At 39.0% G+C, this 27,822-nt stretch overlaps 1 protein-coding gene across 1 annotated transcript in view; it reads right to left on the bottom strand.

Annotated features, from left to right (window-relative positions):
- Positions 1–565: 565 nt before the first annotated feature.
- The window catches only part of LOC139152984 (macrophage mannose receptor 1-like), an 80,666-nt gene continuing 53,409 nt past the window's right edge, over positions 566–27,822 (bottom strand). The window contains exons 21-30 of the mRNA XM_070726469.1: positions 27,124–27,238; positions 23,861–24,009; positions 20,236–20,338; positions 18,997–19,226; positions 15,140–15,305; positions 14,375–14,527; positions 10,649–10,759; positions 3,609–3,800; positions 2,550–2,588; positions 566–1,080 (exon numbers count right to left, since the gene is read on the bottom strand). Of these exons, the coding sequence (XP_070582570.1) occupies positions 854–1,080; positions 2,550–2,588; positions 3,609–3,800; positions 10,649–10,759; positions 14,375–14,527; positions 15,140–15,305; positions 18,997–19,226; positions 20,236–20,338; positions 23,861–24,009; positions 27,124–27,238 (1,485 nt within the window). The 3' untranslated portion in view covers positions 566–853. The remainder of the gene's footprint in view (positions 1,081–2,549; positions 2,589–3,608; positions 3,801–10,648; positions 10,760–14,374; positions 14,528–15,139; positions 15,306–18,996; positions 19,227–20,235; positions 20,339–23,860; positions 24,010–27,123; positions 27,239–27,822) is intronic.

Below are 27,822 nucleotides of genomic sequence, written 5' to 3'. Positions count from 1 at the left end.
CATACAGCCCACAACCCGTTAGATGTCAAGGTCACCCTTGAACATAATGGATGAACATTATCACCTGCTATCTTGTACATGTTTTTAACAAAATGAATGCATGAATGAATGGATGGATGAATGAATGAATGAATGAATGAATGAATGAATGAATGAATGAATGAATGAATGATGTATGTGGCCAGCAAGAAGATAAATGGGGACATTGTTGGCCGTGAGGCAGTAGACAACTTTATCTGGGCATTGATGCAGTCTGTTCTTGGAAATTTGAGACTCACATAAGGAAAAGAAAAAGACCTTTTAAACATGATTTGATGTACAAGATGGAGAGACTTTGATTCTATACACAGGGAACACTAATTAAACAGTAGAAACTTGTGATTTTATATCTCAAACACTTGTTTAGGTGGCATGTTTGATTTTGAAACCCCATATTAAGTTGCTTTGAAAGGAGTAACTAAAGGAATTATAACTGATTTAATGAACTGTTTGTCATTCACTGTGGTAGAAGATATTTAATAAAGAAACAAATTTTGTGTACTTTTCATGCAGTGTGCAAAATAACTACTTCTAAGTCTTCTTTAATTAAAATCTTTCATTTGAAAGTATACCATACAAAATATGTTTTTACACAGCAACTAATAAATGGAGTCTTTTCATATCATGAGTTATTGATATGGATAGATAGATATATAGATATATACTGTAAATAGATATATAGAGATAGTTTATAAGCTTTAATTTTTTTCAAATATTTTGAAGTATTAATTTATGAACAGTATAATTCAAAACCTTAAATTTTAAATGTATTGTGTCAAACAGATTTTATCCTTGGATAAGATACAGTTATTGGTTAATTTATTTCTTCATTATCTACAAGAGATTGTGAATTCCTAGGAAGAATAACCACATTGTCACTATACAAAGAATTGTCAAATCCATCAGAGACTTGTTGTGGTATGTTTCTTCTTCTATAGAAAATATAGGCTGCGATTCCTGCACCGATGACTATGAAGATAATTGGGATAACTACCGCTACAGCCGTGCCATGTGTTGGTAGAGGTGCCACTTGCTTCTGACCTAAAGTACCAAAGAGAAGAAAAATGAATACAATTATATTATGTGTTCTGTCTGGGTGCCCCCAGACTTCAACACCAACGGGAAAAAGCAGCCAGACACGCTGGTAAAAGCAAAAGCACTTTATAGTTTGAAAAATAAACACAGAGAAAAACCTGTTCTTCCCAACAGGCAGGCTATGAGGCTTCACAGCAAAGTCCTGACGGCCAGACAATACAGCAGACTTCTTGCTGGCACACACACCACTGTAGAGAATAAGCCCCCACGCCTTTTTCCCCAAGGTTTCAGCCTTCAAGGCCACAAGTCAGAATCAGAGACGCCAAAGATCACAGCCAGGTCCCAGGACTCCCAAAGATACTACTCCCCAAGACAGGAAGGGTGGGTCTGCCTTTTCAGCCTTTCTGGGGAGAACCACACCCAAACCCAGCTGTTACCTATTTAGGACTGGAAGTACCTGGCTAATTGTCCCCTTCGTTGTTCTGCTCTTCTCTGCCTGTGATCGATGATGGCTTGAGCATTTTCATCTAAGGACTCCAGGCTGCTTGCTGGGGAGAGCTCCACCCCGGGGGACTCTGGCTGTTCTCCCTCTCCCTCGGCCTGATATTCCTCCTCCCCTTCTGCCTGGGCCTCCTCCTCCTGTTCCTCATCCTCCCCCTCTGAGCAGGGAGCCGGCAGAGGTTCAGCCGTTCCCTGAGGAGCCTCAGACGGAATCACAACATTATGATAAAATGTACCTTATTGTTTTAAGAAATTGCATCCTATCTAGTAGCCTAATAAAGGCAGAGCTAATAAGAGTCAACTATCAACATCAGAAATTTGTGAACTGTAACTCAATAAAAGGAAGGAACTAAAATGCATTGTTTTTCCAGTTCATTACAGATTCCAAAGGAAATTGATACATATTGCCTGTGGAAGATAAGGATTGACAGCCTTTTGATGAAAAACTTGGTGCTAGAAAATTTATATTACATTTAGCTGGTTTATATTTTCTCTCTCTTTCTTTCTATTCTGCAACAAAACATGTTAGAGACCTGTCTTTTTATTTTTTTAATTTTTCGCAAATGTATAAAGGTATAGTGATTTGGGACTGTATCTATAAAATATCCTGGTTTATGATTGACAACTGTGATATTTGGATAGCAGATGCTAACATCTCAAGGTTGCCTATAATAAAATTATTTCCAGTACATTCTAAGAAAAGAAAGTTAATAAAAAGGCAATTGGCAGCCATGTCAAGGATCTTTCATTTCATTAAAATAGAAAAGAATATGTAAAGCAAAACTTAACTACTGTAACTTAATAACTAACTGGACATATAGTAAATCTTCTTAACAATTATGAATACATTATATTGCCATCTAAATCTTTTAATCTGTAAACATAGGTTGCTCTATATTTGAGCTATATTCAGCTCACAGATATGGAAAATGTATTACTGAACTTTAAAATAATATTTAAAATTACTTCCTTACCTGATATTTCTGTAGGCTTTATAGTTAATTCTTCAGTAACTAGAAAATAACCAAAATGTTTTCAATATGCAATTATTTTTCATGATTTATTGTATACTACTAAGATAGCAATGAAGAAGGATATGCAAAGCAAGATTGTTCACACATATTTGCTTCCATTAAAAGTTAACATTGTTTGGCATGAATCTGAAATAAATTCATTACCTTAATTAAATTTTCTTGATTGCATTTAAAGGATGTATCAGGAATAATTTAAGACACAAAAACTAAAAATAATATTTTAGTCTATGGGTAGAATAGCCTGGTAGAAATGCAACATTTCAGAAGTAATAATAAAGCAATCCAAAGTTCCTTCTTTAGACAGATTTAAAATATTATGGAATAAACTCTGTATAGACATCATACTTGTCTTTTGATATTCAATTTTTTCAGCTCCATGTCCTGGCAATAAAAGATTAGTTCATTGATGCCATTAAAAAGTGGAAATAGTAATTAAGGTGCAACAAATAATGAAAAGAAAACTTTGTTTACTAAAATTTATCAATTGCTAACAATATAATTAATTGTAAACATTAATATGTCATCCAATTATTGTAGCAAAAATTAATATGTTTTGCATTTGGTTCTGTTTTTACTTCTATTGCTTTATGTCAGTTAATGTATTAGTTGAAACATAAATAATCTAAGGAGGTAGGTGAGAAGGCAAGACAAGACAGGGAGGGAGGGAGGAAGGAAGGAAGGAAGGAAGTTGAAAAAAATATATAATTAGGTATCTAGAAGGACTGTCATATGAACAACAAAATTCATTAAACATGAGTATTCTTAACATATGTAAGTAGAAAAATCTGCCCATCAAGAAATTAAAAATATTTCAAATATTCCAATATATATATTTAAAATGACCAGATGGTAAAAATAATTCCAAGGAGATGCATTTAGGCAAAAAACAGAGGAATTAGAATATTTTAGGATATATATATTTTAGGATATATAATTTCATGTATATTCAATAATCAAATATTGTTTTCAATTTAACATTGTGAAAATGATAAGGCTTACTTTTGCTTTTTTTGCAAATAAATGATTTCATCAAAAAATCTCCGCAGTATTGCACGAACCATAGACCAGAATAACTATCCATGTAAACGCATGTGTCCAAAAAGCCTCCAACGCCCTCTTCACTATCAAAATGCAGTTCTTCATTCCAGTTGACAAAATCTACTGTACTTTTATCTTGCCACATCAATTTTCCTATAGATAAAACAAATATATAGCATAATCAGTGAAGGGCTGCAAATTACTACCACACTGTGGGCATGGCTTATTGTGTGGGTGTGGCTTGATGGTCACATAACCAGGTAGGAGTGGCTTGATGGCCATGTGAATGGGTAGGAATGGCTTGCTAGTCATGTGACTAGGTGGGAGTGCCTTGGCAATCATGTGGCCAGTGGTGGCTTAGAGGCCATGTAACTGGGTAGGAGTGACTTACTGATCAAGATAAGTTTTCAAATAGGTGCTTGGACTCTTTTTCAGTTGATTAAGTCATATTATTTGAATAGCCACGAAAAGGATAAATGATAGACAGCATTATTTGTTGAGGAGCACAGTAACATTTAAAGGTTTTGTACTGAACCCACAAGGTTCAGTACGATAACATATTAGGCAAGTACCCCCATTTTCTTTAATTTTAAAGAAGTAATTAAAAGTAATTAAGGATCATACTAAGGTACTAGAAAAGGAAGGACAATAAAAATCTATTAAGTATTCAAGAAATAGTGCATAAGTTTACTATCCACCCTGTGTCTTCCCTCCCCAACCCATGGGGGCAGCAGTCCATTACTGAGTATAATGTTTAAAAAGGAAGAGAACTGACTGTGATGAAAAGGCATATGCTGGGGAAATATATTAACACACACTCTAATAATGATATCGAATTGGGTGATGTAACATCTGCAAGCAAAAAACATAGTTCAGAGAGCACCACAGACTCCTCAGCTTTGGAGCTATAGACATTCGCTTCTATCAGAACCACATATAGGAATTAAAATGTTTTAGAAAATACACAAATGGCAGAGATTTGCATGTAAGCACATCTTCACCAAGGAACAACTATTCCTGCATCATGAATGTAGGACAACTTGACCTGTTCATCAATGTCAGATACAAACCCCTCAGTAGACTACACAGCTGGATGAAAAATAGTTCAAACGATCATGGTTGCTCAACTCAAACTGAACAAATACCAACACAGCATATATAACCTCTAAATTACCAGAACAACCATGACCCCAGAATAAACAAAAAATGCTAACAACCACTGTTTGCATTGTTGTTCCGTTTCAATCTGCAAATATGAGTTTTCCTCCCCTCCCTTCCTCCTCCCTCCCCTTTCACCTGTATTGAAATACTGCCACATTCATTATCCAAGCTTTATCATTCTTATTCATAATTGTTAGAATGAGGATTTTGTTGTGTTCATTTAAAGAAATACAGAAAATCACTGATTGGTTAAGACACGGCTAAATTAAACGATTGTCAGTTAAAAAGCCCGCGTATAAGAAAAGGTATAAAAAGGGCAATGGATTAGCCGTTGCCCTTGTTGGGAGTTGCTATTGAGAAGAACAGTTGCTTGTTATGTTTGCGAATAAAAGATGTTTGAATGAATAGAAGTCTCCGGTGCAGTGATTTAACAGTGGCGACGAGGAGGTCGAACTCCCGTTAAGCAACCATGAGCTCGGTCATGGCTCCACCACCGCCTTTCTTCAATCAAGACTCAGAATCCTGGACATCCTACATGTCCAAATTTCAAATCTTTTTACAAGCAAGTAACCTGCAAGACGCAGAAGACGACAGGAAGCGAGCTATCTTCTTAAGTTATTGCAGACCGGCAATTTATAGCTTAGCCTACACTCTCGTCGACCCAGATACCTTGGAAACCGTGCTTGGTCCACCCTTCAAGCCAAGCTTGCCACTCACTTTCAGCCAACAACTCCTGTTAGAGTTTACCGCCACCAATTTGCACTGATGTGCCAATCTGAAGGCGAATCAACCAACGACTTCGCCACTCGCCTCCATTCTGTCTTGGCTAAGTGTAAATTCAAGGATCCTGAAGAACATTTGGTTGACCGATTAATTTTCAGCATGAACAATATCACTCTTCAAAAGAAATACCTCGTTGATGAAGACGCCACTCTACAGGACGTCCTGAAAGCCACCAAAGCTTCCAAAATCTCTGAAACATCGGTAGCCGAAATCAAATGCTCTACCCCTTCCGTCAACCTCATACCAGATGACGCAGAATGGCCTGTCAACCAACCCGACGACAAACATCTGGATGCAGAACCATCCAAGGACTCCTGTCTCAAAATCCGCCAGAACCCCGACCGAGACACCAGGGACCCGCGACGCCAAGAAAAGTGTGCCAGTTGCAATGGCAACCATCCCCGTTTCCGATGCCATTTCAAGGACGCCTACTGCCACCGATGCCAAAGACAAGGCCACGTCGCAGAGGTTTGCTGTGCATCTTGCCCCGTCGATCCGACAGCGGCGAGCATTTGGCCTTTCACCGCCTCCAGGAACCGCAGACTGCCTCCATGCTGCGCTTCTTCCAGATCAACTGACGGCACACGCCCCTTCAACCGCAGAGGTAATTGCCCCTCATCCATTAACTCAAACTCTTCCCTTCCTGAAGACAAAGTATTTGTGTCCTTATTCATAAACAAACTGCCCTGCAAAATGGAACTGGACACTGGATCAAGGCATTCCATAATGCCTTGGCATAAATTAAGACTTTATTTGCCACATGTAAAGAAATCTAATTTAAAACCTTGGGATGCGGGGTTAAATAATTTTCAGGGGTGAAAAATTCCTGTTTTGGGCTGTATGAACGTACCAGTTGTGTTTAGAACCTTTAAGGGTTTATTACCTCTTATTGTGGTGGATGGCCCCAAACATACTCTATTGGGGCTCAAATGGATGCAACCCTTAGGGATTACTATCTCCGGGGTTCACAATGTCTCTGAAAATGTTTATGATCCTGCCAATTTATTACGTGAATTTCCAGAGGTGTTCTCAAGTGACCTGGGGCGGTATAAGGGCAACCCAATTTCCTTTAATCTTGACCCAACCGTTGCTCCAATATGCTTAAAGCCTCGATGAGTTCCAATTCATCTATTGACCAAAGTAGATGAACAAATTGATAAATTAGTAGCTCAGGGCATCCTAATTCCAACTGACCATGTGAGGTGGGAGACCCCGATAGTCACCCCATCAAGCCAGACGGCTCTGTAAGGATTTGCGCAGACTATAAAGCTACCATAAACAGGGCACTACAGCACAACGCTTACCCTATCCCAGTGGTCCAACAACTATTACACACCTTGGGAAACGGCTCCATTTTTGCAAAATTGGACCTTGCGCAAGCTTACCAACAACTCCCCATTGACCCAGCCACAGCGAAAGCTCAAACCATTGTTACGCATAGAGGCACGTTTAAATGCTCAAGGCTCCAATTTGGAGTTTCAATAGCCCTGGGTATTTTCCAGGGCCTTATGGAATGCCTCTTAAATCAAATTCCCGGGGTCATCCCATATTTTGATGATGTACTCATTTCTGCCAAATCAAAGGCAGAACTATGGGACAGAATTAGAACTGTTTTAACCAAATTTAAAGAGACAGGTCTCCATTTGAAAGCTGACAAATGCTCCTGGGCCGTTCCCAGTGTTGAGTTTCTCGGATTTAAAATAGACAAATCTGGCATTCACCCTACCAACAAGAAAGTGGCAGCTATAAAGAATGCCCCCACCCCCACTAACAAAACCGAATTACAAGCTTTCTTAGGATTACTGAACTTTTATTCCGTCTTCCTTAAACAGAAAGCAACAGTAGCTGAACCACTTCATAATCTTCTCAAAAAAGACAGTGCCTGGACATGGGGACCAAAAGAACATTCTGCATTCAATTCCGTAAAAAACTTGTTGTCTTCTGAAAGTGTGTTGGTACAATACAATGTCATTATGCCGGTATCATTAACTTGTGATGCTTCCCCGTTTGGCATAGGCGCTGTTTTAAGCCATGTCTTCCCAGACAGAACTGAAGCTCCAATCGTGTTCTATTCAAAAACACTTTCTTCTGCTGAACGAAATTACTCTCAGCTTGACAAAGAGGCTCTAGCCGCCGTGGCAGGTGTCAAGTGGTTTCACTATTATCTGTGTGGCCGATCTTTTACATTAATCACAGACCACAAGCCTCTCCTAGGAATTTTGGCTGGAGACAAGCAAACCCCCACTTTCCTATCACCAAGAATGACCCGCTGGACTATTTTCCTAGCCAGGTACAGCTATACGCTTAAGCACAAGGGGGGGGGGAGGACATTAGAAATGCTGATGCCTTAAGCAGATGTCCACAAAAAGAGTTAGTAACTGACCCTGCTCCAGCATCAAGTACACTCCTTATTGAAATAAATAATCAAGGCTTATTAACAGCCTCCGAAATAGTAGATCAAACCAAAATAGACCCAGTCTTAAAAAATGTCAAACAATGGACCCTAAAGGGATGGCCAGTGGAAAAACCTTCAGAGGAATTCCAACATTTTAAAAATAGACAAGTGGAACTCAGCATATTGAAAGATTGCATTCTATGGGGAGACAGGGTAGTGATCCCAAGGAAACTCCAAAAAAGAGCTTTAAGCTTATTACATCAGGGACACCCTGGAATAGTCAAAATGAAGAGTATAGCAAGAAGCCACTTGTGGTAGCCAGGTTTGGACAAAGATATAGAAATGTGGGTGGCTGGCTGTACCCATGCCAAATATGCAGACCAAATCCTCCAAAAACCAAACCATCTGAGTGGCCTACACCAAGGGGCCCCTGGTCACGAATACATATTGACTGCCAACCTGATCAGAGGCCAATCTTTTTTAATAGTAGTAGATGCCTATTCCAAGTGGCTAGAAGTTGAATTAATGACATCTATTACAACAAGTGCCACAATTAAAGTATTAAAAACATTATTTTCCACACATGGTATTCCAGATGTACTAGTGTCAGACAACGGGCCACAACTAACGGCACGCCAGATGGAATTATTCCTGGCAGAACAATGCATCAAACACACACTAATTTCCCCTCATTTTACACAAGCGAATGGACAAGTAGAACGAATGGTTAGAACAACAAAAGAAGCACTAAACAAATCACCACCAGGAGACTGGCAACAACAAATCGACAAACTTCTTATAATCCAACACATAACCCCATCTGCATCAACTCAAAAGAGCCCAGCAGAACTCCTTATGGGAAGAAATATTCGTTCTAAATTAGACCGCATACACCCAGACTATCAAAGTGAACAAAAAGAATGAAAACCACAAACAGAAAGAAATTTTAACATCGGCGATTTAATTTACACAAAGGACTATGATTCAGACAATAAATGGAAAGAAAGAACACTATTAGAAAAGATAAGGTTTAATTGAATTAAAAGACGGCCGAAATTGGCACCGTCACATAGACCAGTTAAGAAAACGAATTCAAACTAATCCTAACATTTTACCCACTGTAGAAAACCAAAAAGAAAGCTTACCTGAACCTGTTCAGGATTCCAGCGATGGCTACCTTGTACCCCTGGAGGCCAGCGAGGACCTGGCTGCACCATCGCAAACAGGCCAGTCAGAAACCGGCCTTAATGGAGCAGAAAAATCGCTGGCCGTCCAGAGAGATAGCTCTCAGGAAAATGAACTGCGAAGGTCCCAACGAACCGTGAGACCACCAATCCAGTTACAGGACTACGTCACTTGGATAAATACGTAATACCAAAGTTTCAACTAAAAGGGGAGGGATTCTGTGTTCGTTTAAAGAAATACAGAAAATCACTGATTGGTTAAGACTTGGCTAAATTTGGGTTGCTGCCAAAATTAAATGATTGTCAGTTAAAAAGCCCGCGTATAAGAAAAGGTATAAATAGGGCAACAAACAAGGGCCATTGCCCTTGTTTGGAGTTGCTATTGAGAAGAACTATTGCTTGTTATGTTTGCGAATAAAAGATGTTTGAATGAATAGAAGTCTCCGGTGCAGTGATTTAACAGATTTTATGTAACAGGTGCTTATCTTAATAAAGCCCAGATTTTTTAGCTTATTAATTGTTCATTACTTTATTTATTTTACTATTTGTAGAAAGTCTGTGGGATCTTCTTTCAATAGCTTGACTAATTGGTCCACAGTTTCTTCAGCTTCTTTACAGAAGCAGCATTTGCTATCTGTTGATGTATTCTCAATTCTAGCTTAGTATGAATTTGCCTCTTTCTCTCTTTCTTTCTTCAAATTTCCTGCTTCCAGCCATTATCTGTTTTCCCTGCTGTTTTTCTCTTCCAATGTATTGGCCATGTAACATTTTGCTTTGTGGGATGTCTTCCAATGTATTGGCCATGTAACATTTTGCTTTGTGGGATGTCTTTTACTTTTAATTTGATCTTTCTTGTAAGCCAGTTTGGTCACTCTAGTATTTGGTAAACCTTCACAGTTTATTAGCTTTACTACCCCTCAAATATTCTCCCATTTTTTTCTTCCATTTCCCCCCCTACAATCTGATAACTTGAAAATTTCAAAAGTCATCTATTTTAGTCATTCATTAATGTATTCATTCATATTTATTTACTTACTTACTTACTTATATTTTCATATTTCTAAACAGCACATTTCCCTCAAAGTGATCCTTGATAAGTTATTTTCCTCGGTAAGAGTCCATCAACATTATTAATTTGAAAGGGCTTCCAGTTCAGCTTGAGTCCAGTTCATTATTCCAGCTGTGTATATGATTGTAATTATCCAGGTATTAGTAGTCTTGATGTATTTCAGTTTGGACTTTAAAATTTTCTTCACTTTCTTTATATATTCACTAGCACATTAGTTTCTATAAGTTACACTTTGTCTTATTGTTTATAGGAGACACTCTTTGTCTGATGAGATCTAATCTAATGTGGTTGAACTTCTAGCATAAATTTCACTTTCTCCAGAGAATATAAACCCCATCACCACAACAAGGTAGAGTTTAACTGGGGGATTATTATTATCTGTATAGACAAATATTAGTTAAATAATTACCATCCAGATTTTTGTATAAGCCTATCCAAACCTCCTGATATTCCAACATTCCCATTTCTTTCTGTAAAAATTGTAATTCAGTTGAGTCTTCGATTGAAGTCAAGGTGCCACCTATAAAACATGAAGTAGGTCAAAGCTCATTAACAGATTCTATCCCCACTCCAACAAAACAATGCCGATTTCATTCCCATTCCCACATTCCCATTACAAGCAATGATTTTAGGTTTGGATATCTTAAAGAAGCAAATAGTCCTGTTTCTAAAATCTATTTGATTTGTATTATGTAATTATTTATGATGAAACGCCTGCATAATGATGCAGAAATTAAACTCAGTAATTAAATAAATATTCTGCAAATATAGAATTTTGAAAAATGTACTAGAAAGACAATTTCTTCTGTTCTAAATTCTCCACAGTATTTGCCAATCCAATTTCAATACCAAATATACTTTTTTCTTTATAGATAATGTATTAACATAAACTCATTCTTATATCACATGCAATTTGGAGAGTATGTCTGTCATTATTTATAGAAACCTAACCATAAATGATAAGTACCCAGGCACACTCTGTTTTGTGTATCTGTCCTGAGTCACTCCCTCAAACTGAAGAGCAGTTGCTTGAAGGTTAAGTCCAGATGCATCATAAAATCATAGAAATGGAAGTGACCTTAGAGGTGTATTACTCCAACCCACTGCTCAAGGCAGGAGCCCTTATGCATTCTGAATATGTTTAATCTTTTCTTGAAATCTTCCAGTGATGGAGCATCCACAACTTTGGGAGACAAGTTGTTCCATTGGTTAATTAATCTAAGTTGAGCCGAGATGGCATGGCAGGTAGAGTGCAGTACTGCAGGCTACTAAAGCTGATTGTAGATATGCAGGTCAGCGGTTCAAATCTCATCATCAGCTCAAGGTTGACTCAGCCTTCCATCCTTCCAAGGTGGGTAAAATGAGGACCCGGATTGGGGGACAAAATGCTGGCTTTGTTTTAAAAAGTTCTATTGCTAACATGTTGTAAGAAGCCCTGAGTCTAAGGAGAAGAGCGGCATTAAAAAAATCAATCAATCAATCAATCAATCAATCAATCAAACAAACAAACAAACAAACAAACAAACAAACAAACAAATAAATAAATTTCTCCTTAGTTTTTAGATAGAACGTCTCTTTAATGAGATTCTATTTGTTGTTCTTATCCTACCCTCAATGTTCTTTGGAGAATAAGTCAACTCCCTCATCTTTGTGACTGCCTCTCAAGTACGAGAAGACAGCTACCACATCACCCCCAATCCTTCTCTTTGTTGACCTAGACATACTTATTCCCCTTAACTGTTCATCAAACTAACTGTTAAGATTGCAACAAGGTTCTCTTGAATTAAGTTGAGTACTTTTGAACATGCCCAGAAGATCATTCTACCAGAATATCTAGTAAAATTTGCTTTCTGAGCTGTCATGTGCCAATATCTTCTAGGTCAAGACATTTTGAATAGACTTCACAAGGGCCTTAAGCAACCATACCAAGACTTAATTGACGTAGCTGCTAAGTGGCTATATGCTCACATATAATAAGTAACTCTCTAGCTGTGTATAATCAAATCAAAAGAAAGTTATTGCTGTTGTTTTTCATCCCACCAGATGGTTCTACCAGTTGAAACCCTCCTGGACATGAAAAATATTAAAGTATCTATTTATCTTTATATTACCCATGTTTTTCCCAATCTTATATTTTTGGGGGGTTTCAAAATAAGCATTAACTCTTATTTTTGGGGAAAACCAGGTAATCAGCCCAGCTGGTCACCTGGTTACCTCTTGGCGTGCGCACAATGGGACTGACAGTATCCAGTAGCAGCTACAGCCCACTGGTCTCTTGGGTAGCACACTCTGGGGTTGTGCAGCCCTTGCACCACAGCTGAATTGACTACCTGTCTAAGCAGTCGATGAAGGAAGGTGCAGGGAGAAGGCAGGTGATCCAGATGCACATGTGGGCCATGGGAAAGCTGGGACTTGTTGGGCTGGAGCAGGCAAGAGGTCACAGGAGGATCATCTTAGTGTGACAGTACCGGCAGCAGATAAAGACAGTGGTGTGGAACAGAAGGCAGGTGATCTCGAACTACCACACAGACCACAAGCCAAAACACATGAAGATTAGCCTCCCCAGCCAGCTTCCCATTCTGACCCACTGACTTTCAGTTTCCCAGTGGCCCATGCAACATATCTGGATTACCTGCCTTCTCCCCACATCTGTGCCTCCATCTGCTGCTGGTGGTGCTGTCGCACGAAGATGGGCCTCCCAAAGCCAACTACCATTCCAGCCACTGACTTGGTTTCTTGCAGCCCACGCTGCACATACGGATTTCATGCCTCTTCCTTCACCTACTGCTTGGACAGGTAATCAACTCACTTACATTTTGCAGGCTATGGCTGCTGCACTATCATTATCCTTATTATTTATTAGATTTGTATGCCACCCCTCTCCAAAGACTTGGGGCGGCTCACAACAACAATGCAATATACAGAGTACAAATCCAATAAAAATTAAAAATGAAATTTAAAACCCATAGATATTAAAAACAATCATTACTGCACAATCACACCATTCTCATGTATTACAGTCAAGAGAAAAGGTGGGGGGGAGAGAGATAGTTATTCCCCCCATGCCTGACAGCATAGATAGGTCTTCAACATCTTGTGGAAGGCGGGAAGAGTAGGGGCAATTCGAATCTCCAGGGGGGAGTTGGTTCCAGAGGGCTGGGGCTGCCACAGAGAAGGCTCTTCCCCTGGGTCCCACCAGATGGCATTGTTTAGTCGATGGGACCCAGAGAAGGCCAACCCTGTGGAACCTGATTTGGCACTGGGATTTGTGCGGCAGAAGGCGGTCCTGGAGGTATTCTGGTCCGATGCCATGTAGGGCGTTATAGGTCATTACCAACACTTTGAATTGTGACCGGAAACTGATTGGCAACCAGTGCAGGCCGTGGAGTGTTGGCAAAACGTGGGCAGATCTTGGAAGCCCCACAATAGCTCTTGCGGCTGCATTCTGCACAATCTGAAGTTTCCAAACACTGTTCAAAGGTAGCCCCATGTAGAGAGCATTGAAGTAGTTGAATCTCGAGGTGATGAGGGCATGAGTGACCGTGAGCAGTGACTCCCAGTCCAAATAGGGCCACAACTGGTGCACCAGGTTGAACTGGGCGAACGCCCTCCTCGCCACAGCTGAAAGATGGTGTTAGCTGTGGATCGAGGAGGATGCCCAAGTTACGGACCCTCTCTGAGGGGGGCAATAACTCCCCCCCCCAGGATAATGGACGGACAGATAGAATTGTCCTTGGGAGGCAGGACTCACAGCCACCTCCGTCTTGTCAGGGTTGAGTTTGAGTTGATCATCTTGCACATGCTCAGCACCTCCTGTGTTGGCCATGCCCTGCCCCTTTCACTAGGGCTTATTTTGGGGGTATGGCTTATAATAGGCACATGCTTAAAAATCAGGGTTTTTTTCAGTAGATTTTATTTTTAGAGAAGCATATATGCACATTCTATATAACATTTTCCTTTCAATAACTTTATAGGGTAGAAGATAATACAATAAAAGTTGAGGTTGCTGACATAGATGTGTTTATTAAAATCACTGTAAATGTAGAATCTGGCAAGATTTCCCTAAGCATAGAAAATTACTGTTTTCATTACTGAAAATTACTGTTATCATTAACTACCTCAAAAGGATACTAACCTATATTAGAACATATCAGGCTTGCTACTGGCCAAGATTTCATTGCAAGGTAAATTTTATAGCAATGACCTCTGAAAGGAATCCAAGATATATGGCTGTTTTGGGAGGTTTGGCATTTTCCTGGCAATTGTGGAATCTCAGTTGGCACTACACCTGTTATGAAACAAATAGGTTTTCTTATTAAAGAAAATGCATATGCAAGCAATAATAATAATTAGTATTAATATTATTAATAATAATTAGTATTAATATTATTAATAATAAGTATTAATAATAAGCAGTATAAATAATAATTATAATAAAACATAAGATATAACATAAATTCATTATTTTCTATATGAAACTCATTAGAGCCCTCCTGTTTTTTAAAGTTTAGCTTATGACTTTGTTGATATAAGTAGTTCCCAATTTATGACTACAATTGAGTCCCAAATTTATGTTTAAGTTGCTCAGTGAGACAGTTCTTAAGTGATTCACTCAATTACAAGGCTAGTCAGAAGGTGAACACATGACCTTGGATGCTACAACTGTCATCAATATGAATGAGTTGCAAAACATCCCAATTTTGATCACATGACTATGAGGACACTGAATTGATCGTATATGTGAAAAACACTTCACTTTTTTCAATGCTGTTGTAACTTTAAATGGTTATTAAACGAATTGTTGCAAGTGGAGAATTACCTTTATATACCACTTTTAGTAATTAGGCACTAACTGAAATTAAAATACAAACTCTATTAAAATAGACATTACTTTGCTTACCATAATATCTCTCGCAAACGGAGAAGTACTTTTCACTGCAATTTCCAGTTTTCCAATAACCATCAGTGTCAAGGTAGACACAGGCTACCTTATGCAATGGTTCTCCAGCAGCCCAGTTAGAGTACGTTATCATCCAGTTACTTATCCACTTGTACCTAACATCACTCTGAAACCAAAATTCATATGGGAATAATTACAGGACGCGCAAAGAAAATTATTATTCATTTCATTTCACTATAGCTAGTCCTCACTTAATAACTCTAAGTAGGACAGGAATTTACATTGGTACACAAAGCACTCATTTAGTGAAACATGTCACAACATCACTTAGCAAAAGCCCTTCTGGCACTCCTGGTTGTGGTGATTAAGAGACAACTGCACTATACACCATCATTAGGCAATAACCTTGTATTGTTCCTACCCTGCCACATGCAGCTTTGCTTCAACTCCCCCGTCTGCAATTTTGGCTCTCCACCATTTCCCCTTCACCTACCCTGCTACCCCTCCACAAAAGACTTGCAGAAGACAAACAGTTGCTTCAACAAGAGTTTGGGAGAGGGATTAGGCAAGGGCAGGGATGGAATCCAGGACCAAAAGAGCAGGGGGAGATACAGAGGTAGGAGGAAGTTGAAGAACTTTCTGTCACCTGAAAAGAGGGCAGGCTACCAAGTATATGAATTTTGATTATGGGGATACTGGAATGAACATAATTTTGAGGACCAGCCATAACTACCATTACTATCATAATTTCAAATGGTCACTGAGTGAATAGTTGCCAAGTGAAAACTACCTGTACACCTTTTTCATTGCCAACTGGATTCCATGTCCTCTCCTTAACTGTGAGAAAAAGCCACCCAGAGCTGCTTAAAATAGGAACAATACAAATCTTATACAGAAATAAATCAATTCTATGAAAGCATTTAATCTTCAAGGTCCATTTAGAAAATTGTCACATACATGCAGGGGTGCGCTACTGCCCTGACCGAGGGGGGGGGAATGCAGTGCGGTAGCAAAAATGGAGCTCCACCCTAGAGCACCGAATTTGCACTGAAAGATGTTAAAAGAAAATGCAGGGCGTCCTGCATAAGCCACGCCCACATTGTGGTGGTAAAAATTTTGGTAGCCCTTCACTGCATATATGTCATGTCAGGGGCCTCATTTAGTGACCGTGGACACTTACAGCAGAGATGAAAGGAACTTTATCCGTCATCTTTGCATTTACAACCTTTTCAGGTCAGTAAAAACAAGGGAAAGCTGAAGTAAGTTCATAGCCAGAGTGCAATTTTATTTAGTGGTCTCTTTGTTTAACAATTGAGTTGCCAGTTCTAAATATGGTTGCTAAACAAGGATCACTTCTACTCTTAGAAATCCACTTCTTGAATTCTTTATCTATGTGACAATTTTTCCAAGTACAGTATGCTATTTTAAATATAGGGCTTCATTGCGAACATATATAGCTCAGCGACCGCTGAACCTCTAAGCATAATTTTTGAAAAATCCTTCAGGACTAACATTTTACACAATTTATGATCACTAGCTACAGTCATCCCTATCTTCAAAAGAGGAGATCCAAGTAATGTTGAAAATTACAGACTAATCTCTTTATGTTGCGTCACCTGCAATGTCATGGAATTAATCATAAGCCAATACATTACTCTCCACCTAGAAACTAACAACATACTCTCTATAACAAACAATTGGCTTCAAAAAAATTATCCTGTAATCTGCAACTCCTACACTGCAAATATATATGGACTACACATCTCGATCAGGGTAAAACAATAGTATTTTGTAAAGCCTTTGATTCAGTGTGACATGACAAACTTCTGAAACTCAAGTCCTACAGCATCTCTGATCCTCTTCATTATTGTATAACTGCATTGTTGTCAAACAGACAAGTGGTTAAAACAGTGAGTGCCTTTTCAAATCCTATACTTGTCATCAGTGGTGTCCCTCAAGCAGCATTCTAGGACCAACACTATTCATTCTTTACATAAACAACCTCTGTGATGATATTACAAGCCACTGCATTCTCTTTGCTGGCAATGTTAAATTATTTAACACCACCGACAATACAACTACCTTTCAAAAAGTTCTTGACCATGTATCAGAATGGTCAAACAACTGGCAACTTCAAATCTCAACGAATAAATGCTTGGTCTTACACATTGGCAAAAAGAATCAGAATACAAAATACAAGCTTGAAGGATACTATTGTGGTTAGCTCTGGCCCAGCTCCTGCCCCAAGGACTGTGGATGTGGGGGAGACATCCACATGCTGCAGGCCTGTTTTGCCCCGGGTGGAATCTGATGATGAAGGCTCCTCTGACCAAGAAGATATGAGGGACAGGGAGGAGGAGAGTGTGGCAGACAGCTCAGAAGGAAATCAATTATCTAGCTCCTCCTTGGATTCAGAACAAGAGTTAATGATATGGAGAGTGATGCATAGGCAACAACTGAGAGATTATTATCAAAGAAAATGAGGCCACCTGTGCTTGGGTGGGGCTGTGGTAATTAGTGAGGCTGCTATAAATAGCAGCCTGTGGGTTTGGCCATTGTGGAGGATTATCTGATCGTTGTGTTTCGTGACTGCTTTACTGACTTTGACTTTTTGTGTGCTGATTTTTCCCCACTTTGAAACTAAACCAGAGCAAAGTGTGTTTCACTTTGTGAAAGAAGAAGGACTGTGAATTGCCTCACAGCTGCAAGCTAAGTATCACAGAACTGATAAGGGACTTGTACAAATTACCAGTTTGTTTGGAGACAGTGCTCTTTGCTATACCAAAAGAGGGCTTAGTTTAAGTGAATTTTCATTATAAAGAACATTGTTTTGAATTTTCAAACGTGTATGGGTCTGCAATTTGTACCTGTGAATTTTTGGGAGGAGTCTACCAGAGAGCCCGACAGAACAGATACGAACTTGTAGATGACCTCTACAAGGACCTTGAAGTTCTCATATCTAATGACCTAAGTGCCAGAGGCCACTGTAACAAAAGGGCACTAAGAGTTATTAATCTAATGTTGCGTAGCTCTCTGGCAATATTACACTACTAACCAGAATATAGAACACATTTGCTTGACAGCTCACTTATCTGGAATCCACACTGCATATCAGATATCAATACAATTGAGAGAGTCCAAAAATATTTCACAAGAAGAATCCTTCACTACCCTGCTCACAATAGAATACCTTATTCCATCAGATTTGAAATTTTGGTTAGATAGCCTAGAACTTCAATACCTTCGATCTGACCTAAATGTAGTTCATAAAATCATGTACCACAATGTCCTACCTGAATGATTTCTTCAGCTTCAACTGCAACAATACACAAGCACACAATCAATTCAAACTTAATGTAAACTGCTCCAAATATGACTGCAAAAAATACGACTTCAGCAACAGGATGATCAATGCCTGGAATGGACTACCTGACTCTGTGGTTTCTTCCCCAAACTCAAAAAACTTTAACTTTAGGCTATCTACAATCGACCTCACTCCATTCCTAAGAGGTCTGTCAGAAGCGTGCATAAGCCTACCATTGGGCCTACAATCTGCGGAGAGGGGCGGCATAAAAATCTAATAAATAAAATAAATAAATAAATAATAAATCCCTGTCCCACTATCCTATTGCCTAATTTACCTGCACTTACTTTGCTAATGTTTATGCTTATAGCAATATCTACTATCTTGACAAAATAAGTAAGTAAGTAAGTAAGTAAGTAAGTAAGTAAAGTAAAGTAAAGTAAAGTAAAGTAAAGTAAAGTAAAGTAAAGTAAAGTAAAGTAAAGTAAAGTAAAGTAAAGTAAAGTAAAGTAAAGTAAAGTAAAGTAAAGTAAAGTATAGATTTCATTCTTACCTCTTTGCTGCTTAGTCCAATCCATACAGCCTCTTTATATCTGAGTACTTGCAGCCATATAAATGATTCTACATGGGGGTCTGCAATGGTGGCAAGTTTTGAATTTTCAGATTCACATTTCTTCCTTGCTTCCTCCCAGGTCATCTTGGGACTAACCATAGAATAGCTGCTATTTCTATAATTGATATAGTGAAATGCTGGAACTATTGGTTCAAAGTAAGGCTCAGGACCTATTTTTTTTTTAAAAAAAAAATTAGTCAAAGTCACACACAGTTCTGCTATATATTTTTTTATTCTGAGTCACTTTAAGGAAATATTGAGGTATAACATAAATGTGTATCTTTAGTTATCCCAAATGTGTGAACTTATGAACCCAGGACATCTTTTGGCCAAATAACTGATTCAATGCTACTAAACGTCTTTATATTGGGCTTCAGATGGTTGGTATCATGATTATGTTTGTTAGTTCACTTTATTTAAATACATCCTGAAGTTGATGGTACTGTGATTTAAATTTACAATTTCATTCCCTCACAATATATTTTCTTGGTTACCATATCTGGCTTGTTGCAATCTTATTTGGCTCAAACATGTTTATTCACCCAGGTTTTTCTTTTTATATCTACAATTTTTATTAAAACTTTTTAAAAAGTTGATAAAAATCTAACACAAAGTAACATAAAGTAGGGAAGAAAGGATGGGAGGGAAGAAGGAAGGAAGGAAGGAAGGAAGGAAGATTCCAATGCTCTTCATAGCAGTTATAACTAGATATATTGATGTAGTTATATACTTAGCCTCTCCGACTATCCTAAGTTGCATCATATTGATCTTCTTCCTAGAATCTAATGATCAAAGTCACAGTTCACAAACTCACTTTTTAAAATTTCTGATCTACTCTGCAGAAGATAATCAAAATCAAAGTTCCCCAACATTTCCGGCTTTGCAGATTATAATTCGTGCAAGAACCAGCAAGCATGCATGGACGCAGCTCCATTTGTGTGAGCAGTGTGTAGGCATATCTACTGCTCATGCGATGGAGCATAAGTGCCCACACTCACCTGCTGCTCACACAAGTGAGGTTGCGAACACATGTACACACTCTCACTGCCATTTCCATGGTCCTGTTGCAAACCCCTCACAGTCAACTAGTGGGCCATGGGCCATAGGTTGGGCCAGATATAAATTACATGTCCTTATTTTCTGAAACTGAATTATTTTCCAAGATTTCTACAAACTTACCAGTATCTTTTTGACAGATGTAGGTCATCTCAGAAGAACAGCTTCCAACTCTCCAATATCCGGCAAGCCATTCAGGCTTTGTTATCATAAAAACGCAGCCACCCTACAATACAGTGATCCCTCGATTAGCACTGTCTCGATTAGCGCGAAACTCTGCAACGCGGTTTTTCAAAAAATATTAATTAAAAAATAATTAATAATAAAATAATCAAAATAATAATCAGTCTTCTATGTTTCTATGTTTCTATGTTTCTATAAGTCCACGCTAGTTCTCTCTCTCTTTCTCTCCCTGTTGCCAGCGTGGTATATGAGAGAGAAAGAGAGAGGCAGAGGTCGTGCGCATTACCGGGAGGTGGAGGCAGCGTGGGGACGCTGGGTGCCGGGGACACCGAGGAGGGGGTGGACGTGGCCTCTCAGCTGCAGAGCCGAACAAGGGCGGAGGCAACGGCGGAGTCCGGCGCTGGGGCCATGCGGGGCCGCTCATCCAGGGGGGCGTGGACTGGCAAGTCGCCCTCCTTTCTCTTTCTTTCTCTCTCTTATACCACACCGGTAACAGGGAGAGAAAGAGAGAGAGCGGAGGGCACCTTGCCGGTCCACGCCCCCCTAGATGAGCGGCTCCGCATGGCCCCAGCGCCGCCCAGGCAAAGGGGAAACCCCAAGATCGCTTGCCGTATTGCAGCGAAGGAGGCGAAGCAAGGCTCCAAGCTGCAATACGGCAAGCGGCAAGCGGCAAGCGATCTTGGGGTTTCCCCTTTGCCTGGGCGGCGGGAAGACCAAGGGAAGGTTCCTTCAGCCGCCCAACACCTGATCCGCTCCGCAGTGCGGCAGCAGCGAGGAGCCGAAGATGGGGTTTCCCCTTTGCCTTTACCCCATCTTCGGCTCCTCGCTGCTTCCGCGCTGCGGAGCAGATCAGCTGTTGGGCGGCTGAAGGAACCTTCCCTTGGTCTTCCCCGCCGCCCACACGCAAACTCCACCATCTGCGCATGTGCGGCCATGAAAAAAAATGGCGCGCATGCGTAGATGGTGTTTTTTATTTCCGCACCACTATAACGCGGAAATCGATTAGCGCGGGAGGTCTTGGAACGTAACCCCCGCGCTAATCGAGAGATCACTGTATTTATGTATAACAAGAAAGCCAATACAGTCACTGAGGTCATGATTGGAACAGTCTTTCTGGGACCCCTCTTTTATAATCTCAGAAGAAAAGAAATGTGTTTTTCTGTTTCTGGTAAGAAGATGATCCCATGTAAGTATCTGTCATTTGTCATTACATCCATTTGTCAACCTAGCACAGTGGCATCCTGAAGCATATACAATAGAAGCATATTGGGCCTTCATGAATTTTTTTCTCCAAAGGAAGATGTTGCTACTGATTATGGTATATTGCCCCGGAAGCGGAGTAAAGACGCTAAGACAGTGTATGAGTTAAATATAGGGTCACTTTATTAAATTAGCATAAATTTAAATAACGTAACTTTAAATGCGTAAATTTAAATATTCAAATTCAACTATAAACAAAGGACCCACAGAGGCCAAAAACTAATGGGGCGGAAATTCCTGCCAGAACCTTCCTGGGCAACATTGGGCAAAAACCTTCACCTGGATCCAAGCCACACCCTTCGGCATGTGGGAGGAGCTCACCCTCCAATCCCTGAGGGAAATTGGATCCGGTGAGTCCCATGGGCATCCTCTCTCCAATCCCCAAAGTTGTGACAACCTATAGTTCATGGAGAGAGGCGGTCCATCATCCTTTTAAAAGATGTCCAAAGGAGCATGCGCAGTCGCTCCTACTGCCCATTTCCACCCCTAACCTGCCACACCAGTGACCAGAGGGAAGCCTAATTATAAATATCTATATAGTGCCGCACCCCCTAACCACTCCATCCATACCGTCAGTGTGGAATAGGTGAAAAAATGGCCGCCTCTAAAGGGGAAGGCACACAAAATTCCTATTTGGCCCTGAAGCGACCTCCTTCAGACATACTGTTGATAGCGGAGGGCAGGCGGGTGTTCGCTTTGGGAGTCCAGCAGGGCAAGGAAGAGATCCTGCCCGGACCGCCCTTAAATAGGGCAATCCAGGACCTCCCCCCAGGCCCTGCATGCAGCGTGCCACCTTGGCGCGCTGCCAAAAGCCGAACTTCCGGTTTTGCCGGAAACCAGAAGTTCAGAGCTCCACAGAGCTCGAGGCAGCGTCCCCCAGCTCTGGGGGCAATTTCGGCTGGCGGTTTAAGCTGCCGACCGGGCATTAATGGAAGGAATAGAAGGAAGTCAGTGGTCTCTAACAATAGATTCAATGAATCTTTATAGTCAAGCCATTTATGAATGTTAGTGAATAATATGTTTCTATGTTTCTATATGCTATTATTGTGCAGAATATGGACCACCTCGGGCAAAGGAACCATTTAGACAGCCATCTCTTCCCAAAACTCCCAGTGTTTTCGTGCATTTTCAGCCACTATATTTATTGGCAAAACTGTTGAAAGGGATATCTGCATACACACAGTCATGAAGAAAAAACTGGAAAAGCCTTCAAAGATGCTGCACTGGACCTTCTAGGTCCCAAGATGGAAAATGAGTTCTTTGCTCATGCAACCAAGCTTTGCCCTTTGGGATACTGTGCACAGCTCATTGCATACACTGAAGGTAAGCAGCCATGGAATGCATGCATGTGTCTTGTTTAATTGGGTGGGATTTTTAATCAGGGTTTTAGAGTTTTAGATAGTATATTCGACTTCTTTTTATTGCTCTTGTATTTATATTGTTAGTGTAAGACACTCTGGGTTTGGGATTGGGTGGCATAGAAGTTGAATTAAATAATAGATAGATAGATAGATAGATAGATAGATAGATAGATAGATAGATAGATATAGATAGATAGATAGATAGATAGATAGAAGTCAGTGATAGATAGATAGATAGATAGATAGATAGATAGAAGTCAGTGATAGATAGACAGACAGACAGACAGAGACAGACAGACAGACAGACAGATAGATGTCAGTGATAGATAGATAGATAAATAGATAGATTATTGATTGATAGATAGATGATAGATAGATAGATAGATGATAGATAGATAGATAGATAGATAGATAGATAGATAGATAGATAGATAGAATCAAATATTTATGTAAATCTGAAGGCTGTACCAAGATATAGGTATCAGGCATTCTAAACCCAGCAGGGTTCTTTCTTCTGCATATTTATTTTAATTTTATATACTGTACTTCTTCTTTTTTTTACTTCTATCTATTTTAAATTTAATTTTACTGGATTGTGTTTTTTTAAACCAAGTTTTGGCAATAGTAAAATTCTCGAAAAGATAATATTCAGGACATATTTTTAATTCATAAAAAGAGCAACAAATGTAAGACCTGATTTTTTTTTTCAGTATTACATCACCCCCTACTGATGAGGAGAAAACACAACAGACTTTATTTAACAGACAGAATAGAACTGATATACAATCTCTTTTCTTCATTTATGCATTCATTCATTAAATTTATATGGCACATTTATATCACACGTAAGGGACTCCTTTCCATATAGATTTTGTACCATTGCAGGAATTCAACATCAAGGAGATTTGTGGAGAAATAGAAGAAAACCAACAAATTTGACTTACCGGTACACGGAATGTTGATACAGGTGACCCTTTAGCCCAATTTGTAAAATAGATTCCACTCCCATCAGTCCAGAGGAATTTTTCTTCCCAATTCCTGGCATTCAATCCAATCCAAGTATTACCACTTTTTAATTGCACTGTGAGAAAAGCTGTGGGGGAATAGGGGAGAAATACAGATATATTTTACAGTAAAGCATTTTCAGGCTCTTGAAAATTAAATTTTGTTCCAACTTTTCAAAAGTTTACTTTGATTGTATTATATTTTTAAAATTACCTCAATATACCAGACCAAACTCATCTCACAAACAATATTTACAACAGTGATTTGTATGTTCCCATCTTAAGAACATCCCAGAGGATCATTTATAAGGCATTTCATGGCATAGGGCTTAGCTATCTGAGAAACCTCCTACAGTGTTCCCTCGATTTTCGCGGGATCGAACTTCGCGAAAAGCCTATACCACGTTTTTTCAAAAATATTAATTAAAAAAATACTTTGTGGTTTTTTCCCCTATACCACAGTTTTTCCTGCCTGATGACGTCATATGTCATCGCCAAACTTTTGTCCCCCTTTAATAATTTTTTAAAAATAAACTTTAATGAATAAACATGGTGAGTAATAATCTAAATGGCTGCTAAGGGAATGAGAAATTGCAATTTAGGGGTTTAAAGTGGTAAGGGAAGGCTTGTGACACTGTTCATAGCCAAAAATAGTGTATTTACTTCTGCATCTCTACTTCGTGGAAATTCGACTTTCGCGGGCGGTCTCAGAACGCATCCCCCGCGAAAATTAAGGGAACACTGTATATCCAATTGTTTGTGCTTGTTGGGTATATTCTGGCAGGAGGATTCCTTCCTTTTGGATAGTAGAAGGTACCAAGACCATTAGCAGAACAGAACAGAATAAAAGGAGGATGGCAAAGAAAAAATGCACAATTTAAACTGCTGCCATAAATTGAGTTATCCAGATTGTAGCTTCTATCTCATGTTCCTGATATTTTAAAACCCTGCTGTTCTGTTCGAAAAAACTCCCTAATCTTATGTTTCCGGGTCTATTTGACCTGGACTGCAGATTGATCATTTTAGGTACTTATATTTGGTCTTTTTGAAAGCTTTTTTCACCTGGAAACAAGTTTGAACATTTCTGCACACAATGGAATGAAAATTGAACTGAAAAAATTAATCATTGGTTTATTTTGCACATAAATGTGCCTCCCCCCCGTTTTTTTGAATTTTTTTTAGGTTTATTGATAATTTTGCCTGCAAAATGCATTCTATTTTACTAAAGTTGGTGTGGGATTGGTAGCTTGAACATTTCTGAACATAATGATATGAAAATTGAACTGAAAAAAAATTATCCTTATTGGTTTATTTTGCTCATAAATGGGCCCCCATGCTTATACTCAAATAGGCTTATACTCGAGTAGGCTTATACTCGAGTATAAGACAATATGGTCTTATATTCAAAAATAAACCAATAAGAATCATTTTTTTCAGTTCATTTCTATTTTTCTTATGTTTAGAATTGTTCAATTTAGTATATCAAAACTTTTGGGGGAATATTCCTTAGAGATTTGTAGCCTAAAAAAATATAAATTGACAAAAAATTCAGAAAGCATGGGGGGAGGGGCTTTTTGATCAAAATAAAAATATAAGCCTCAGTTTTTTCAGTTCAATTTTCATATAATTATGTTCATAAATGTTCAAACTAGTTTTCCAGTGGAAAACATTTTCAAAAAGACCAAATTAAAGTACCTAAAAAAAAATCATTTTGGTCCGGGTCTATATGACCCGAAACAGAGTCAACGTGATTTTTTTTTTTGCCCAGAAAATTTTTTTTCCCCCACCGCCACAAATATTTTTCAGGCATGTTAAAATGAGTAAATGAATGCCTAAGATATTAAAAATATTTCAGATCTGAAGCCTGCGTAAATATAAAGTGAAAATGTTTGCAAGCAGCCGGGGGGGGGGCTTATTTATGATTGTAAACAACCAATAAGAAACATTTATTTCAGTTCATTTATATTTTTCTTATATTCAGAAATGTTCAAACTACCAATCCCACACCAACTTTAGTAAAATTGAACACATTTTGCAGCAAAACTATCCATAAATTGAAAAATATTTCACAAAAATGTGGGGGGTATGCATTCTATCAGCAAAATAAACCAATAAGAATTACTTTTTTCATTTTGATTTTCATATCATTGTGTGCAGAAATGTTCAAACTACTTTCCAAGTGAAAAAAGTATTCAAATTGACCAAACATAAGCACTTCAAATGAAGAGTTTCGGTCCGGGTCAGGGTGACCCGGGAACATAACAAGTGCGACTTTTTTGTTTTCAGCAAGAAAGAAACCCCCCACCCCCCAAAAAAAATTCTCACAGAGAGAACCCCTGAAATGATGAAAAGTCATGAAATTTCAAGTTTCAGATATGCAGGGAAAATTTTTTACAGGGACTCAAACTTGGCTTCGGGTCATATACGACCCGAACAGAACAGCAGGGTTAAGAGCCAAAAACGATGTCCATTCCTGTTGGTTGCCAGTATTTGGGAAAAAAACCGCTTATGTGTACCTTCCATAGCTAAACTATGGGATAAGTAATTTTTTAATTCTGATTAGTTGGCAGGTCACTGGATATCTTTGGAAGCATTACTAACTTTATTTTAATTGCTGTTGCCATCAGATACCCATTTTTAAACAAATTTGGCATTTTTGCTAGGTTGGTCACATTATATATGGTTGCCCACTCTAGCAGACTAGAGTTTCAGACAAGACTATAAAGTTTCAGTTTATACTTTCTGAATAACTATGGGAAAAGGTTGGTTCTTCATTAATTTGACCATTAAATGCAATAAATCAATATATAAGTGCTGCTCCAAAATGAATATTTGATAAAACTCTGCTTTTAAAAATTCAGTTACACATTTGTAACTACTTTAAACTCATATTTAACTCATATATGGTTGCCGATGGACACTTTTTACATTATTGTAAAATTACTTCGAAATCTTATTGCCTTTATATTTTCAGCATGGCAACCTTTGAATTGGAAATGAGCTAAGAGGGGAATGGAGCCATGGAAAAGGACCATATCCTAAAAATTGTGGCAACATTTTCATATCTTCCAACACCAAAAACCTGTATAAACTGGAGGTTAGGAAATAAGATTGGCTGTAGTAATTCTTACAAAAAATAATTTCTTGATTTTAAAAGAAATCTTAAGCTTACATAATTGATATAGTTTAGATAAATTATTTACCTTGTACAGCTTTGTTTGGTATACTAGCTAGGTTTCCTCCTAGGTTTCTGCAGTGATTACGTGCATTTTCCCAGTTTTTTTTCTCCTTTTCTATGAAACCAAATACTTGGAAGCACTAGAAGAATAAAAATCCCTCTAAAAATCCATCAATCAAGAAAAAATTAAATAAATAAAAAGTAATAGAAACAATCAACATAGAATAATCAATCATGAAATGAAATCAGAGTACAGTGATACCTTGTCTTATGAACTTAATTGGTTCCAGGACGAGATTCGTAAGGTGAAAAGTTTGTAAGATGAAACAATATTGCCCATAGGAATCAATGGAAAAGCGATTAATGCATGCAAGCCCAAAACTCACACTTTTGCGAGCCGAAGCGCCTGTTTTTGTGCTGGTGAGATTCCCCTGAGGCTCCCCTCCATGAGAAACCCCACCTCTGGACTTCCATTGCCAGCAAAGCGCCTGTTTTTGTGATGCTGGGATTCCCCTGCTAGGATTCCCCTGCAGTATTGCAAAAATGCAGAAGTCCGGAGGTGGGGTTTCCCAGTGAGGGAAGCCTCAGTAAAATCGCAGCATTTGCGATGCTGCAATTTCGCTGAGGCTTCCCTTGCTGGGAAACCCCATTTCCAGACTTCCTTTGCCAGCCAAAGTGCCCATTTTTGCGCTGGTGGGATTCCCCTGTGACATCGCAAAATCCA

This window comes from Erythrolamprus reginae, chromosome Z, assembly GCF_031021105.1.
Source record: "Erythrolamprus reginae isolate rEryReg1 chromosome Z, rEryReg1.hap1, whole genome shotgun sequence".
Taxonomy (NCBI): Eukaryota; Metazoa; Chordata; class Lepidosauria; order Squamata; family Dipsadidae; genus Erythrolamprus; species Erythrolamprus reginae.
Note: the sequence above shows the minus strand (reverse complement) of the source record. Positions and strands in the feature narration are given on the sequence as shown.